General features: G+C 32.9%; 2 protein-coding genes across 2 annotated transcripts; one reads left to right on the top strand and one right to left on the bottom strand.

The window, feature by feature from the left end:
• Positions 1-6768: 6768 nt before the first annotated feature.
• Positions 6769-9025, bottom strand: LOC127130179 (uncharacterized). The gene is made up of 3 exons (XM_051059245.1): positions 8827-9025; positions 7580-8619; positions 6769-7476 (listed from the first exon to the last, which is right to left on the bottom strand). The coding sequence occupies exons 1-3, from the start codon at positions 9023-9025 to the stop codon at positions 6769-6771; spliced, it is 1947 nt and encodes a 648-aa protein (XP_050915202.1).
• A 4495-nt stretch (positions 9026-13520) lies between these two features.
• Positions 13521-14561, top strand: LOC127125962 (thioredoxin H-type 1). The gene is made up of 3 exons (XM_051054823.1): positions 13521-13931; positions 14033-14155; positions 14223-14561. The coding sequence occupies exons 1-3, from the start codon at positions 13854-13856 to the stop codon at positions 14370-14372; spliced, it is 351 nt and encodes a 116-aa protein (XP_050910780.1). The 5' UTR covers positions 13521-13853; the 3' UTR covers positions 14373-14561.
• The last annotated feature ends 4086 nt before the right edge of the window (positions 14562-18647 follow it).

The following is an 18647-nucleotide window of genomic DNA, read 5'->3' as shown; positions in this document are numbered from 1 at the left end:
GATGGAAATGTGTCTTTCGGAGATGCATCGAAAGTGAAGGTCGAAGGCAAAGGAACGATTCGTTACCTGCAGAAAGATGGGTTGATTGGATCAATTCAAGATGTTTATTATGTACCAAATCTTAAGACCAACATCTTGAGTTTGGGACAACTTACAGAAAAAGGTTATTCGATACTGATGAAAGAACGGATACTGTATTTGAAGGACAAGCTGGGACATCTGATTGCTCGTGTCGAAATGGAGAGAAATCGAATGTACAAACTGAATCTGATAAACGTTCGAGAAAAATGTTTACAAGTAAGTGTCGAAGACAAAGCGTCACTATGGCATCTACGCTTTGGTCATCTACATCATGCTGGTTTAAGAAGGTTGGCGAAAAAGAACATGGTGCATGGACTACCAGACATGGATTATGAAGGAAAGTTCTGTGAAGAATGTGTGCTGAGCAAACAAACAAGAACTTCATTTCAAAAGAAGGCAGAATATCAAGCTAAGCATATCCTTGATTTGATTCACACCGACATATGTGGGTCAATCACGCCAGAATCTTTCAGTGGCAAAAGGTACTTTATTTCCTTTATCGACGATTACTCACGGAAGACATGGGTTTATTTCTTGAAAGAAAAATCTGAAGCATTCGAGGTGTTCAAAAGGTTCAAAGTAATGGTGGAGAAGGAGACCGACAGACACATTAAAGCAGTTCGATCAGATAGAGGTGGTGAGTATACTTCGACAACTTTTATGAAGTATTGTGAAGAGCAGGGTATAAGGAGATTTCTAACTGCAGCATACTCACCTCAACAAAATGGGGTGGCTGAAAGGAAGAATCGAACAGTCCTTGACATGGTTCGATCAATGCTTAAAAGCAAGAACATGCCAAAGGAATTTTGGGCAGAAGCTGTACAATGGGCCATTTATGTTCAAAATCGATGTCCACATTCAAAGTTAGAAGATCAAACACCACAAGAAGCGTGGAGCGGACAGAATCCAACAGTCTCTCATCTCAAAGTATTTGGAAGTGTTGCTTATGCACACGTACCAGATCAACGAAGAACGAAACTTGAAGACAAAAGTCAGAAATACATACTCATTGGGTATGATGAGAAAACAAAAGGGTACAAGCTATTTGATCCCATAAGAAAGAAGGTGATAGTGAGTAGAGACGTTCGAATAAACGAAGCAAGTAAGTGGGACTGGAACAGTTCGACAGAAGCTGTTGTCGAAGTTGAAGAACCATTTGTCGCTGTACCATCAAACATTTCGACAAAACTTGAAGATTCTGACGATGAAGATGCACCTACACAACCCAGAATGCGAAGTTTGCAAGATCTGTATGATTCGACAAGTGAAGTGCACCTTGTATGTCTCTTGGCAGATGCTGAAAACATCAGTTTTGAAGAAGCAGTACGAGACAAGAAGTGGAAAAGTGCCATGGACGAAGAGATGAGGCCGATTATCCACAACAACACTTGGGAGCTAGTTGAATTGCCAAAAGGTAGTCAACCCATTGGTGTAAAGTGGGTATTTAAGAAAAAGATGAATGCTCAAGGAGAAATAGAACGATACAAAGCGAGACTTGTTGCGAAGGGATACAAACAGAAAGCAGGAGTTGATTATGACGAAGTATTTGCACCTGTTGCAAGAATGGAGACAATTCGACTACTCATATCTCAAGCTGCTCAATTCAAATGGCCAATATTTCAAATGGATGTCAAAACAGCTTTTCTGAATGGTGTACTAGAAGAAGAAGTCTATGTCGAACAACCACTCGGGTACATGAAAGCTGGAGAAGAGAAGAAGAAATTGATAGGCATGATGAATAGAAGAAACATTTAAGTTTACAGAGGAGTTTTGTTGAATAAACTTAAATGCTAGAGTTAGTGGGTTTTAATAATAAGTTAATGGAGAGATTTGGAAGGTTAAGAGACAGTGGGAAAATTAAGAGTATTTACTATTTATCTTAATTAGTAGAATAGCTAAAGTTTTTTTTGTATGTATAAAGTCCAAAATTTGCATTCTAATAATATACAGAAGTTTATCAAACTATTCGTTCTTTCTGTCAGGCCAAACTATTCTTGCAAAAAGTGTTCTAGAGGCTATCCCGATTTACCCAATGATGACAAATTTAATTCCTAATCTTGCATTGAGGAGATTTAAAGAGTGCAACGAAGTTTCATTTGGGATGATACTAGTAGAAACAAGAAGTTTCAGGTTGTCAGTTAGAATACAATTACCTTATTAAAGGATCAAAGAGGCCTTGGTCTTAGGGATATTCAAGCCATAAATATTGCATGCATTATCAAATTGAGCTAAAAATTAATAAATAATTTTGAGGAGTTATGATGTAAAATGTATCGGGATATCTACAAGGAGATTAACTTATGTAGAAATCATACAAAGAAGAACATGAGGTCAAGTCTTTGAAGGGCGATTAATAAACACATTACATTCTTGATGAAGCTTGGTAAATAAAACATGGGTGATGGAAAAAGAGTTGATGCTTGGGAAGATATTTGGTTAGAGGATGGTTTCTGCGTTAAAGAGCATGTGTAAGATATTCCAGACAGCTTATGAAGAGCCCAGGTGCGGGATCTAGTGACTGAGAATGGACAGTGGAATTTGCATATCCTACAACAATGGATGCCTCAAGGGATATTGGACAAGTTAAGCAACTTTCAGCCCTTAAATGGTGATGTTGACGTTTATAACTTTACTATGGAGCATGAAAATCTTGATTGTGGTTCAGTGAAACAATTATATGAGTTATTGGTGCAGCATGAAGACAAGAGTACTTCTCATGATTGTAAGGAAATTTGGAGATAAAAAGTTCTAGAGAGAATTAAATCCTTTGTTTGGTTGTTGAAGCATGATATGTTATTGACTAACCAAAGCAAGAGTAGAAGAGGTCTTGGTGTTGCTGATTATAAGTTGTATGGGCATACTAGTGAAACTATGTTGCATGTGTTTCGTGAGTGCCCTTGTGCTATGGAAGTTTGGGTGAACAAAGTGCCAATGGAGGTGCATCATGATTTTTTTCAACCTGGAGCTGGAGGGTTGGATCAATTTGAATGTTAATTGGAGTACTAAGAAGAATATTGGTTGGAGTTCCTATTGTGTGATGGTTTGTCGTTCTCTTTGGTACTGGCGTAATAAAGAGAAGCATATATAGGACTTTGTTAGACCTTTTAATGCTAGTATGCAAGTGTCAGTTCGAGTGAAAGAATACGGTGAAGCATTGAATATGAATAATAGGGTAGTTTGGAGAACCAAGGAGACTAGACTTATTAAGTTGATTCGTTCGAGTTCTTGTCGGGTGAAGTTTAATGTTGATGGGGTTTGCATAGAGGATGTTGTTGCGGGTTGTGGTGGTCTTATCAGAGATGAGGAGGATTGTTGGATGGGAGATTTTGTCAAAAATATGGGTATATGTAGTAGCTACATGGCGAAATTATGGGGTTTAGTGGAAGAGTTGATGTTCACTCTTGATCTGGCACTACAACAAAAATGGGTTTATGCAACAACGAAAAACTGCCCCTTAAAGGTATAAAACCGTTGCTTAATGCTTTAGGGGACGGTTTATCAAGCGTGGAATAAACAGCCGTTGCTTATTCCATTAGAGTGCGGTTTTTTGATTTCTACCCACGGATTCTGAACATTATCGCCTTAAATATCAAAGTCCACGGTTTTAGTTGAACTTTTAAGCTGTGGTTTTCAAGTAGCAACGTAAAATAACTGTCCCCAAAACATGTGAAAAGACAACGGTTATTAATAACCAACAGATGTAAACCGTAGCTTAATCTATAATTTCATTTACACAACACACATAACCGCGCCTAAAACAAAGGAATATACTACAGTTTTTGATAAGCAACGCATACAAAGCGTTGTCTATAGATTGAAAAACAAATCACATTTATATATAACGTTAGACTTTGAAAGATATAATTAGTATAGAATTTTCTTGTTGTGCACTTTAGACTTTGAAAGATATAATTAGTATAGAGTTTTCCTGTTCATTTATATGGTGATACATTTGTGATCATATACCTTCACATTATTCTAATAGATTATTTTTTAATATTATTAGAAGAATCACATTTATAAATTGAAAACATATATAAATATGAAGTATTAATAAGATGAAGTGTAATCAACTCTTTGAAATGCAAAAAATACAAATATTTTCAAAATAAATCCAAGCAATATAAGTTATAGCTAGTTGGCTTATGTAACTCCATAAAACAAAACATAATCGTCAATATTTAAATCAATGGCGGTCTTTATCATATTCATTGTGTTAAGGTTCATGAGAATCATCATCTTGAAAATTATCATATTGAAGATCATTATCATCTTGATCATATTGAAGATCATCATCATCTTGATCATATTGGAGATCATCATCATCTTGATCATATTGAAGATTATCGTCATCTTGAAGATCATCATCTTGTTCATATTGAGGACCATCTTTGTTTCTAACCTATAAATATGAAGAATTTATTTTATATATTATTCAATAACAAAGTTACAATAATCAAAGCGGCATATATAAGGCTTCAAATGACTCAACATCCATGCAATAATGATTCAATTCAAACAATTGATAGTTATATATTACTCACTAACGAAGTTTGCACGCTTAGAATTCAAACTCGAATCTATGAAATTTATACATGAATCTTACCATCTAAACCAATATACAATGATAATTTTTAAAAAACATAAAGAAAATGTGCATGGTAACATATGTTCACAATGTTCAACCTAGCTAGCATGAATATATACTAACTTAATGAGTAACTTATACAACTAACACCGCATATTTAAAAAATTAAACAACTATAAAATAACAACTCAACACTTAATAAAATAAATGTTGATTTTTATTAATGTCAATTATAGTACCTTTTGATGAGTAGGAGCATATGTTGATGTCGATGAGCGTGGTGTCGGAATATTATCATTGTGCAAAGCTTCTCTCATCTTATCATCTACTTCCTCTTCACTTAAATGTGGATTTTGTTGCATATACATGCTTTTCAAAAGTGCCTCCATTGCTCCCATCTTTTGCGCCACGTCAGAAATCTTACCATCATATTGCATTTTCATTAAAGAAATTTCTTCATTTTTTTTCAACAATGATGGTGTGACAGTTCTTCCATAACATCTCACTCTACCGGGCTTTTCTTTTCCAAACAATGATTGAAGTGCTTGTGTTCCAGCTTCAACTGAGTTTTCAATAGATTCTTGAAGTTTATCCTAATATTTTAAATTATTAGTTTTAAACAAAATTAAAAACCACATGTGTATTTATAATGAATATTATAATTTAACTTACAATAGCAAATTGGGTTTCCCCATCCACTTGTTTTCCCTTGCGTCTTTTTCTAGTTTCAATAAACATTTCAGCTTGTGTGACTTCTTCTCCATCCTTTTTTGCTCGCTACATGATTATTCATATATTAAAAAAAATACTACTTAATAAGAGATTGAAAAAACAACTTATTCTATTGATAATCACACACAAATATCATACCAATTTTGCATGAATTCTAGCAAAATTTGTTGGTCCTACATGATGCATAAACTTTTGCTTGCTCCTATTACCTGCATTCTTTTTACTAACATCCTACAATACATAAAATAGTTCACCGAGTAGAATCAATGTTACATGCAAAGAAATTGAATTAGTTTATTGAGTAGTAAGTATTTAATAAAGATAGTAAGAAAATGTGCACAAGAATGTCTAAGCAGAAATTATGCTAATATGGGGTTGCAATTATGTTTCATTATGTCTATATTGTATTTACTACTAAACATAATTAGAAATTGTCTAACTAGAAAATATGTTAAATATGCAAAGAAATTTAACTGTGTTTCATACTGTTCGAATCATTTTGCTTAAAAAGAAGAAAATAATGGAGCAACCAACCAACCAAAAGATGAAAATTGATATGTTATGATATTGTATAACTATGGTGCATCTTTGATTTACCCCTTTTGTTTTTCCATTCTAATATTTTAATTGAACATTTTTCTTACTATATTGAATGCAAAATAAATAACTTACCTGAACATGATTATCTTTCCAATACACTAACAATTTCTTGAAATGATATTCAGATATACTCTTTGGATGGTTCTTTAATCTTTCCTTCATACTAGAGTATTTTATGAAATGATCTCTCTTGATAGAGTATTTGTGCCATCTCCAAGCATAGCATCATTTATTCGAGAAAATACTGCTTTTTTTCCTCTCAGGAATGTTGAACTTCGTCTACAAAAATAAAACAATATTTGTCATCAATTGTAGATAAATATTTGATCATTTAAAAAATATGAAATTTTACTTTTCATACATTAATATATTTCCAAATACGATCATTATGACACTTAGGATCTGCTTCATCTTTAAGCAACTCTTTGAAATTTGTATAGATCAATGGACAAAAATCTGCATTCCTTGCTATAGTTCCAAGGAAATAGCCTAAGTCATAAACAGTTTGGTCATCAGGTCCAATTGCCTCTCCAAAGTCATCTAGAGTAACTTCTTGACGGTCTTTGACATGTCTTGCATATATTTTTAAACAACGTGTTGGTCCACGTGTTCTTTTCTCAGTTGTCCCTGTTTTGACATCAAACAATATAATGTAAGATAAATCATAACACATAACATACAAATATGACTAACAAAATAAATTAAATATTAAATATTTTCTTGGTCTTAAATAAAATGAGGTTAGATCATAAAATAGAAATTTACTATCATAACACAATATTGTCAAAATCAGAATCATCTTCATATCTTGTCTCTTGCATAAAAGGTGGAGGCTTATCAACAATTGTTCCAGGTATATCTTCCCTAACCCAATTAAGTTCACCATCAAAAGGATCACTTTGATAAGATTCTTGGACCATTGAATCTGATAGGTCACCCATACTATATAAATCTCTAGGATCTGTTTTCATGACATAAAAACATTGATGCACTTGAGATGGCAGAACAAAAGGATCATTTTGGTAACTTTTTTTGTTGAAATATACATAAGTAAGCCCATATTTGTCTTCTTCTACCTCGAACCAATCACATTTAAACAACACAAATCTGAATTGAGAGTAATAGTCTAACTCAATTATATCTCCAATTGCTCCATAATAAGTGACAGCTTCTATCTTAGGATTTTCATCCTTAGAGCTTGCAAAACTTGGAGTCAATGAAACCAAAGTTACACCTGAATTTTGAGTTTTGCGTCTTGCATCTCGTTTCATTGTATGGAATCTATATCCATTAATGAGGTAACCTGAAAACATCTTTGTTGTATCACATGGACCTCTAGAGAAATCTTGTAGCTGAATTGATACATCATCTTTCAAGGCTCGAGTTTTAAACCATTCACTGATATCGTGACTTTGGGTTTTGGCCTTGACCCACCTATATCCTTTAGTTTGACTACTGACAATATCATCATGCTCCTTACAAACATAACTTGTCATCTATTAGAAAATAACACTAATGTGTGTGTGTGTGTTTTATAAATGAACTTAAACTATTACGGTACCTGATGAATGTGTTAACTTCATCACAATTGAACAAAAGGTATCGATGGGCTTGGGCTTTTGTAGTTGAATCTAGAAAAAATGGTTTACCATTTTTCTTCCCACCTAAAGAACGACCAATACATGAAAAGTAATCGCTTAAATCCACATCACACAAATCACTATTGTCATAATTTTGACTCTTTCTATTCAACCTTGTGTCTACATTATCATGCAAATATCTTAAGCAAAAAGTCAAAGCTTCTTCAGCCAAATATGCCTCAGCAATAGATCCTTCGGGATGAGCTCTATTACGAACATAACTTTTAAGTTTACATAAGTTTCTTTTAGTGGGATACATCCATCGAAATTGAACTGGACCGCCCAATCTAACTTCATTTGCCAAATGAATGGGCAGATGAACCATTATATCAAAAAAACTTGGAGGAAAAATCATCTCCATTTGACAGAGAATATCTGCAATCTCAGCTTCTAAGAAATTCAAATCTTGCTCTTGGATAACTTTTTTACACAAAGCGCGGAAAAATGACCCTAAGCGAATTAGAGGTTCAGCCACTACATTTGGCAAGGTGTCTCTTACCGCTACTTGTAATAAGTAATGTAACATGAAATGTGCGTCATGACTCTTGTAGCCAAATACTTTCTTATTACTAATATGCACACACTTTGAAATGTTTGATGCAGTCCCATCTGGCAATTTGGCAGCCTTCAAAACACCACAAAAAATAGTCTTTTCATGTGCACTCATTGAAAAACAAGATTTCGCAATCACTGCACGGCCTCCACCAATCTCTTTTGGATGAAGCTTCTTTCTAATTCCCATATCTTTCAAATCATAACGAGCATTAACATGATCTTTTGTCTTTCCTGGTATGTCTAAAAGAGTCTCAATAATATTATCAAATATATTTTTTTCAATGTGCATCACATCAAGATTATGACGTAATGTATTCTCAGCCCAATAAGGTAACTCAAAAAATATTGACTTCTTCTTCCATGGACCATCTCTTTTCTTCTTCTTTTTTTTACCAAATTCATTCTCAAAATCTTTTAAGGTTTCTATAATTTATGTTCCTTTTAACAAAGAAGGTGCAAACCTAAGTTCTTTCCTTCCATTAAAGGACCTTTTATTTGACCTCCATGCATGACTCATCGGTAAAAAGACACGATGACCCATGTAGCACATCTTGTGGTTGTTCTTTAAATACGACGACTCAGTGTTATGATTGCAACACGCACATGCCAACTTTCCTTTGGTGCTCCAACCTGATAACATAGCGTATCCAGGATAATCACTAATAGTCCATAGAAGGGTTGCACGAATTTTAAATGTTTGATTTTTTGAGGCATCATATGTATCTACTCCTAATTCCCATAACTTCTTTAACTCCTCAATTAATGGTTGAAGGTACACATCAATGTCGTTCCCCGGTGATTGTGGCCCAGGAATCAACAATGACAACATTGTATATTCAGATTTCATGGATAATCAAGGAGGATAGTTGTATATTACTATCATGACAGGCCATGTACTGTGTGACAAGCTCATGGTCCGAAAAGGATTGAAGTCGTCACTTGATAAGCCAAATCTTATGTTTCGAGGCTCAGAAGCAAAGTCATGATGAAGTTTATCAAAATCCTTCCATGCTTGTCCATCCGCGGGATGCCTTAATTTTCCATCCTTTGAGTGTTCTTCTTCATGCCACCTCATTTCATTTGTTGTCTTTGAACACATAAATAACCTTTGAAATCGTGGAATCAATGGAAAATGTCTTAAAATCTTAGCAGGGACTTTATGATCATATTTTGCATGCTCATAAGATTCACTCTCCACTTCAGGAAACTCCTTCCATCGAGAAGCCTTACAAATATTGCAAGAGTTATCATTCTCACGTTCTTTTCAATATAACATTCAATCATTTGGACAAGCATGATTTTTTTTTGTAATCGAGACCCAAATCACCAATCATCGCCTTTGTTTTGTTAAAGGATTCAGGAATGTTTAAATCTGGAATCGCTTCCTTCAATAACTCTAAAAGGGAAGTAAATGATGCATTGCTCCATCCATGCAAACACTTCAACAAGTAAAGACGAATTATGAACGATAGAGTAGAAAAGCTTTCACATCCAGGGTATAGCTCTTGTTTTGCCTCATTAATCAACTTGTAGAACTTACTCGCATCCTCATTGGGACCTTCATTATTTTCCTCTTCTTCAACCACATTTCTAAATGTGTCATACAATAAGCCATCAATGTCATCAAGTGAGTTATCTTGCTCTTTTGTGTCCTTATTAATTGTCATAGATGATGATATATCCTCTCCATGATTTACCCAAACATCATATCCTTCTACAAAACCTGCAGCTATTAAATGATCGTGAACCACATGTCTTCTTGCCCATTTACAATTTGCACAATGAGCACAAGGACAAGAAATTTCACGTCCTTGAGATCTTCCTTTGGTATACGCAAAATCTAAAAAAGACCTAACACCTTTCCTATATGTCTTCCAATGTCTTGGGAGTTTAGTCCATGCTTTGTCCATACCTTTAATCTAATTTAATTAAGATATTTTAACCATCCATCAGTAAATATAGAAATACCTAATAATAATCATAATTATAATACACTATTATAATTAAGAGTATAAAAATATATTAAAATATACTTAAAAATAAATTCTAATGAAATAGCTAATCAATAAAACAAATATATTTTTACATCTCAGACATGATTGCAGAAAGTTCAGTAAGCCTTGACTCTTGATCCAAAATAAACAAGGAAACAAATGCTGATATATAAGGGAACATGAAACGCAATCCAAAATTACTCTAAGATAGAATTAATATAACAATATATTATTTTATAAATTAACACTAAATATAAGTTGTATCAAAATTGTTTCAAATAATTTATATAAACGAAAACTTGTTTAGTGGTTAGAATACTTCTAATACCATCCCCAGATTAAAATTCAAGTCCTGATATAGTCTTTTTTTAATGAATAATGAAAATATAAAATAGTTACCACAAAAAATTAAAGTTAAGACTCAATTGCCAAAAACTATGTTACTGAATACCTCCGTATCAGATGCCAACATAATAACTTGGCACACCTAATTTAATATCAATGTAAAAATTTGAGGGGTGCTATGGAACCTATCATCCCCTTATAATAGGTCTACCACTATATGCAAATCAAACGTTTATATATTCTATGGACAATGATGTTCTATTTTCATCCGTTCATGTAGTATCCTAGATTCCAAATTTGTATTATATCTTCTAAATTCTTCTAATTGTGCTTCAAATCATGATTACTTTTTATTGGGTTTTTTTGTCTGTAATAAACAATTTGTGTAACTATTATGATGAATTTGAAAAAAATTGTTTAATTATAAGAAAAAATAAATGTGCTAGTGTTAATTGAAAATATTCATTAGTCTCAAATAATTTAGATACCTCGTTATATAAGAAAAATATTTTATTCATTTTAAATCATACTAAAAATTAGTTTTGAGAATTTTATTTCTCACTTTCATAATCTTGCATTTTTTTAAATTGTTCAAACGTCAACTTCTTTTCATTTTTTTCTATTGATTGTATTCTTCAAATATTTTATAAAACTTTATTTAAAGAATTATTTTAATTTTTTCTTATTTGAGTTGATAAATTATAAAGTATTATTTTTTTATTCTCTTCGGAGAATTAATTGAATTTTTCCTTAATTACAAAATTATTTTGATTGGTCAAACGCTGACAATAAATTTTTAGAAAATTTCTGAAATAATTTGGACAATAGATCTACCACTGTTTCATGGAACCTATCATCCCCTTATAATAGATCTACCACTGTTTGCTAATAATAATAATATATTTACATCTTTTGTGAGATTATTTGCTAATAGTAATAAAATGTAATATAATATATTTCCTCCTGACTTTCTCCTCAAGTTCCAAATTCCTCTCATATCGTAACAAATATTTGACATGACTAAATAATTCTTGTTTACTATTAAAATAATGAAAAAAAATATTACTCTCAAGAGTAGTGCAACATGTCTGATCAATAATCAAGGAATTATTACTCTCCACTATTTTCAATTCATTAAGTTAAATGATTGCTATCAATAATCAAGGACATATACTCTAATAATTTATTACTAACTAAGGGAGGTCATTTTGGTTTTATGAAATTAAAACAGGATTAAAATAACTGTATATTTTTGGTTGATTAGATATAACAGTGTACAATAATATTATATTCTTCCTAGCTTCTTCTATTTTGAAAAGTATGTCCCTCCTTTTATATGATTAATTAAATTTTACAATAATACTATATTCTTCCTATGATTAATTAAATTTTTTAACTCTGTTAAATTATTCTTGTACCAAAATGTTACTATAATATGAGTTTAAAGCAATTGATGTTATAATTTGAAACAACTTTCACGCTAAGCCTATGAAAGCAAATAAAATCTCATTAAAGTATTATAACGCCCTTATATAATAAACCCTAATAACCATATGACATCCTTACAAAGTAATTTTTGTAACAAAAAATATTTAAAGTAATATTTTTCAATTCAGATTTGGAGAAATGGGAAGGTTAGAGTTTTAGCATAATTTAATTATTTGAGTAAACAAATATGGCAGATAATTTGAGGCAGTCGTCCTGCTCGAGCGATTTCTAATTTCACAAACAGAAAAGAAAAAACGAAGGTATTCAAAACAAAGAAGTAAATGAAAAAAAATGAACAACAAAAGATTTTGGTGGTAAGAGGTATTTATGAGAAATAGAATGAGAATGAGAAATTTATTCTTGAGAAGTGTTTGTAACAAATGATGCAACAATACAGCGAAGGTGAGTTGCAGAGTGTTTGTAACAAATGATGCAACAATACAGCGAAGGTGAGTTGCAGCAGAAAGCGTGAGGTGGCCGGCGTGAGAGTATGTGAGTTGTAGAGAAAATCTTTCTTTGAGTAGAGAGAAAGAAGAAAAGACAGAATTTTGTGTAAAGAGAAAAAAAAACGGCAGAAAATTGTGTAGAGAGAAAGAAGAAAATATAATTTAAGGTTCAATTGTAATGAATCAGTTTTATGAAATTATAAGAAAAAATATGAAGTTAATACTTGAAAATTATAAGAAAAAATACGAAGTTAATATTTGAAAATTGTCATAAATATTAATCGGGGGATAACTAGAAGAAGTGAAAGTTTATAGATGCTCAAGAAGATTGAAAGCCTATTGAATAGGTTTGATGAAGCCATTGTGATGCATGCTTTTAGAGAATCCAACCAGTGTGTTGATGTTCTTGTGAAAACCGGTTGTAGGTTAAGTAATGATTTGCATTGTTATTCTGCTGCCCTTAATTTTATTGAGATTTTTTAGTAGATGAGATTGTGGAGGATTACACCCCTAGATAAATATCCTTGTAAGTTGTTTTCTCTTCGGACCTTTGGCCCTCTCTATTATAAAAAAGATAATATATCGTTGACAATAATAGGCATCTAAATTATTAAATGTATAATATAAAAGTTACTTAATTAATTAATTAAAATTTATTATAAATTGGTTAGTTGGTTAATGTCTTATCAATTTTATATAACATGTCATGTAACCATTTAAGAACAAAATATATTTTTCTCTATGAAATTGAAAGGATGTGGATAAGAATGAATTAATTGATTGTTATGGTTGTTATTGGAATGGGAGGAATTAAGTAAATATCATATCAAAGACTAGTATTTTATATATGCACATTGCACAAGTTTCTTTTTTCTTTCAAATCTCTGTGTTTAATTTTGTGACTAATTAATTCAAAGAGACTAATCATGTCCACCTGTGAGGATCTCATATATGACCTAACACAAATATTATTTATATTTAATAAAATTTGATCATGAGACGTGTAAACAACTTCTACAAATTGAAGGAGTTCTGAACTGGTAGTTACAAACAGCACATCTTGTAAAGAAAATTACACTTCAACATGACATCCATTTAGAATTAAAAAAATCCCAAACCAAAAAAGAAACAATAATGTTCTAGTCTAATAATTATTTGTCTAATGAGTTTGTGTTCACAGTTGACGTATACGTGGACAACGCGTGTAACATATTCTATTCAATTTTTAATAAGATATTTCTAGACTAAAAAATTGACAATTCATTGCGTTATTGAAAAATCTTAGAGTATATAACAAGCATTGGAATTGGATTTAGAATCATAGCAATCAAAGCGAAATAATATTTGAAGTGAAAGGTGTGATTTTCGAGGAAGAAAGAGAAAAATGGCAGAAGTGATCAGTATTCACAGCGTGGAGGATTGGAAGAAATATATCGAGAAGGAGAATACCTCCGATAAACTGGTTAGTTTGTTCCTCTTTCATTTATTTTTTTCGTTTTTTCTTTTCACCTTTTAATTAATTTTAAGCAAGTTCAAAGTACTGAAATAAAACCATATTGACAGATTGTTGTAGATTTCACTGCTTCTTGGTGTGGTCCATGCCGTTTCATGGCGCCAACTTTTGCAGAGCTTGCAAAAGAGAAGCCACATATCATCTTCCTCAAGGTTGACGTTGATGAATTGAAGGTAATCAATCTACCGCATAACATTATTAGTGTTTGTTTTCTTTCACTAATTACATTGATTTCTTCAGACTCTTGCTGAAGAGTGGGGAATTAGAGCTATGCCAACATTCTTGTTCTTCAAAGAAGGAAAGGAAGTGGACAGACTTGTGGGTGCTAACAAGGTTGAGCTGCAAAAGATAACAACCAAGCATGGAGAGTCTTCGAGTGTTTCTGCTTGAGGAGTCATATCATACGAAGAAATGTCTGTTTGTCTGTAGCTATATGTTCTTGAATATTCAGAATATGATATGCATGAAGAGTGTTTCTGCATTTGAAAAATAAAAGTATGTTTGTCTGTTTTCAATATGGTTTGGAATTTAGAAATGTAGAATATATTTGATATTTGAATAATATAGTTGTGTTGTGTGTAGAATTTGAATCATTTTCTCTGGAATAATTAGGGATGTTAGTGGCACACCATCTAAATCTATTTTAAGTAAATAATCCATCGTATTCACAAAGAATTTAAAATGAATTAAATATTGATAACGGTTAGATACAAATAATATAGTAATATTATAATAAGGTAATTATGAATAGAATACCTTTTTAAGTTGGAACAATAATTTGTTAGGAAGAAGAGTGTGTTAGAAATTTCGACAAGATTAAGTGGAATCGAACAAAGTCGGTTGGAGTTGTAGCGGAAATTTAACTTCTAATAATGAAATACAACCCTCACTAAAGTTGAACAAGAAAATAATATATGAACAATGAATTGTATGAAGATATATAAATGTATGAAGAAGAAAGATTGAATTGATTATAAAGGAAAACTAATATATTTTTTTACATATTATTTGTTGGTCTATCAGATAAACATAAGCTTACATTTATATAGTAACTTATGTATTATAACGTGAGTGATCTACATTTCATACAAATATCAGCCTTTGTCTTCCTATTATTACTCATTATGTCGAATGGAGTATGTTGCATTTACCACACTCAATGTTTATATTTAGCTTTGTTAAATATTTCCTTATTCCCACAATTCTCCACCTCGTTCATCATTTGAAACATTCAAATTTTGGACGAATATGGAATAATATTTAGGAAGTTCAAGCAGTGTTGGAGCTGGCTACCTGAAACAACCTTGGTTAACATGCCAGCTGGGTTATCATCAGTATGTACCTTCGTAAGAGAAAGATGACCTTCCTCTACGATATCCCGTACAAAATGATACCTTACATCAATATGATTGGTCTGAGCATGATGAACCTGATTCTTAGCCAAATGAATTGCACTTTGACTATCACACATCAGTCTCGCGCATTCTTGCTTAACATCCAAATCACCTAGAAGGTCCCTCAGCCACAATGCTTCCTTTACTCCTTCTGCTACGACCATGTACTCGTCTTCCGTAGTTGAGAGTGCCACTGTAGACTGTAACATCGATCGCTAACTGTAGCACCTCAAATTTGCACCCCCCATTCATTCACTCATTTCATGTTTAGGTCATTGACATTACACTAACATTTCATTAACATTGCATAGAGCATTGCATCACATTCAACTGGCATGGGCATCAGGAGAATTCATCTGTGCAAGAGAGCAAGCATTTTCATGAGAAAGAGGCCCTATCGTTGTTCTAATGAGCTTATGTGACCCAAGGATCATTTTGAAGCAACTTGACCAAAGGCTTGAAAGCTCAAAGTCCACAGTGCATGACCAAGTCATCTGAGGCCCATAAAAGTCAACTGCAAGTCAACTGAGGGCTAGGAGATGGAGAAATGGTTTGAGACACTTCATTCATGTCTAAAAGAAGGTTATTCAACATGTCAAACATCTACCTTGAAGATTTTGAAGCCAGATCAAAAGTTGCCAAGAATGGATAGTGACCTGCAACTTGAAAGGTTCCAAAAATGGCAAGTTTAGGACCAACTTCAACTCAACTTTCCAACATCAAAGAAGCTTCAAATGAAATTTTGTCCAACATGAAAGTTGAAGATCTTTCTCTCCCATTTCCAAAAAGTCCAAGATCATGAGCATCGGATGAATGGTTAAGGAGTTATGATCAAATCATCGCCAAGTGTGCATGGCCAAAATGTGTTATGCATTGATGCATACGAATTTCGCATCGATCCATGCAGGTTAAAATGTGTTATGCATTGATGCATACAAATTTCGCATCGATGCATACTGTTAAAAGAGTGCTATGCATTGATACATACGAATTTCGCATCGATGCATACTGTTAAAAGAGTGCTATGCATTGATACATACGAGTTATGCATCGATGCATACTGTTAAAAAAGTGCTATGCATTGATACATACGAGTTATGTATCGATCCATACTGTTAAAAATGTTCTATGTATCGATGCAGGAGCTTTTGTATCAATACATAACTCTGTTTTGAGCTCTCATACAGCACTGTTCACGTTCATATTACCCCATGCACCTCCAATTTTCAAGTTTTGTTAAAACACCTCATTTTTGCCAATTACCATTAACCAAGCTTAATTAACATTTTCAGGGTGATTAAGACTTCATATAAATACCATAATCATAACAGAATTGAGGGAGAGGAATCATTTTTCACATTTTTAGATCTAAATTTCTCTCTCACTTCAAATTTTTCTCTCATTCATAATTCCATTTTCTTCCAAATAGCATGGCATTTTAACTTCAGATTCTTGTTCCTGAGCTTGGATTTAGTAGAGATCAAGGTTTATTGTGCTGAATTCGTGGAAGAAAAATGCAGTTCATGTTCAAGAAGATGCAAATGGAGTTTCTGTTTTGAGCTAGATCTAGAGCCATTCAAGCTTCCATCGATTCATCAAACTTCATTTCAAGTATTGTAGAGTAGATTGGAACACTTCCAGGCTGCAGATCGTGTGAATTCAAAGGATATGCACTTCAAGAGGTCACAATTCGAATCTCTTAATTTTAAAATCCATTGCTATGTTGTTGTAGATCTTGTTTTCCTGATGAATCTGAGCTTTGAACCACTAAAAACCGTGCATTATTCACTGAGATTCATTGATTTAAAGTTTGATGTTGAAATGTTGTTTGCTTCGATCCACATGATTCTCGATGCTATATGCTTAGCCAATACTTGATTCATGATCCTTGATGCTTAGGCTACGTATACATGTGCTTAATTTTGAATTCTGAGAAATTTGTTCATCCATGTTCTTGATGCTTGCTGTTTTTTTTCTGGAAAATATGAAGAAGATGAACCAGAGCCTTAGGCCACGGTTTTGCTGTTTGATTCACAACACTTTTCCGTTCCCAGAGTTCACGTGAAAACCGTTGCCTTTGGTCTGTTTTAGGGTTTGCATGAAGCGCTCCATGCTGAGCGCTGATTGGCCAGGTTTTAGTGACGCGCGCGTTTTGCTGAGCGCCAATTCCACATTTCAAATTTTAATTCAAATAATATTCATTAATCCATTTAATCACTTCAATTTTTATTTCAATTTTGATTGCATCTTTGAAAAATCATATAAAATCAAATAATCATCCAATTGACATGTGAATTTTTGCTATGGTTTCCTTTTTCTCTTTACTTTTTTATCAGCATGATAACCAAAGTTGTGCCTGGCCTGGATTTATTTTTGCTTAGGGATTTTGTATGTGTATGCATTTTGAACCTTGCTTGCCATTTCCTTTGTGAAATAATGTGTGTTGATCCAATGCTTCTGGAAATTTGCATGTTGAAACTAGATTCATTCCTTGACATTTTGGTGTTGAGTTTGCAATTTTCTCATTTGTGGTTTCTGGTTTGTGAATTTTCTAAGAAGGTGTGACAATTTGTGTCACACCTTTGCATGTTCATCTTATGCCATGTGTTTACCCTATCAAATGATGCTCAATTGTTCTGATTTTTTGCATGCTGATCATATGAGATGTCCTGAACATGTATGAATTTTTCCAGATTTTTGTGAATCATTTCTGATTTAATTGAGATTTTTCATTCTGATTGGTCACATTTGCACTTTAAAATTGCCTTGAGCTTAGAATGATCATGAAATGCATTTGGTAAATGATATTGATGTGAGACTTTTTGCCATGTGTCAATAATTGTTTGAAGTTTCATCATGTCAAATTTCAGCTTCTGTTTTAAATTTTTTCTCCATCTTTGACCCTAGGCTTTGACCTAGTGGGTTGCCTCTCATGTTTGAAGCTTTGTTTCAGGTTACACATTCAAGTTACACAATTGATGATGCCTCGTCTTGAGAGCATTTGATATTTGCTTTTGATTACTAATGTGTGTTTTGTAGGTTGATGTTAACTCTCTTGAGTTTGATTGGTGGCTTACACATTATGTATATTGGTTATCTGTTGCATTAACTGTTGGTTGTTTGTCTGTATAGTTGTACTGATTTGTTTGATGTTATTACAGGTACATTAGTTGCTTAAGTTCATTTTGAACTTGCTTTTGCTTGGTTGCTTAACCAATTGAGGTATAACTCACTGACTTCATGTAGTCTGGAAGACCTGTCCTGTTACTTG

Source organism: Lathyrus oleraceus, chromosome 3 (genome assembly GCF_024323335.1).
Source record: "Lathyrus oleraceus cultivar Zhongwan6 chromosome 3, CAAS_Psat_ZW6_1.0, whole genome shotgun sequence".
Taxonomy (NCBI): Eukaryota; Viridiplantae; Streptophyta; class Magnoliopsida; order Fabales; family Fabaceae; genus Lathyrus; species Lathyrus oleraceus.
This window is presented reverse-complemented; position numbering and strand designations above follow the sequence as displayed.

What these genes read in the sequence shown, in the direction of transcription:
- LOC127130179 (XM_051059245.1), bottom strand. Translation starts at nt 9,025, where the DNA reads ATGTTGTCATTGTTGATTCCTGGGCCACAATCACCGGGGAACGACATT. An exon ending in TGGATACGCTATGTTATCAG is followed by an intron (nt 8,620 to 8,826) that starts GTTGGAGCACCA and finishes CATAAATTATAG; the next exon opens with AAACCTTAAAAGATTTTGAG. An exon ending in TTTTGTTCAATTGTGATGAA is followed by an intron (nt 7,477 to 7,579) that starts GTTAACACATTC and finishes TATGTTTGTAAG; the next exon opens with GAGCATGATGATATTGTCAG.
- LOC127125962 (XM_051054823.1), top strand. Translation starts at nt 13,854, where the DNA reads ATGGCAGAAGTGATCAGTATTCACAGCGTGGAGGATTGGAAGAAATAT. An exon ending in AGAATACCTCCGATAAACTG is followed by an intron (nt 13,932 to 14,032) that starts GTTAGTTTGTTC and finishes CCATATTGACAG; the next exon opens with ATTGTTGTAGATTTCACTGC. An exon ending in TTGACGTTGATGAATTGAAG is followed by an intron (nt 14,156 to 14,222) that starts GTAATCAATCTA and finishes TGATTTCTTCAG; the next exon opens with ACTCTTGCTGAAGAGTGGGG.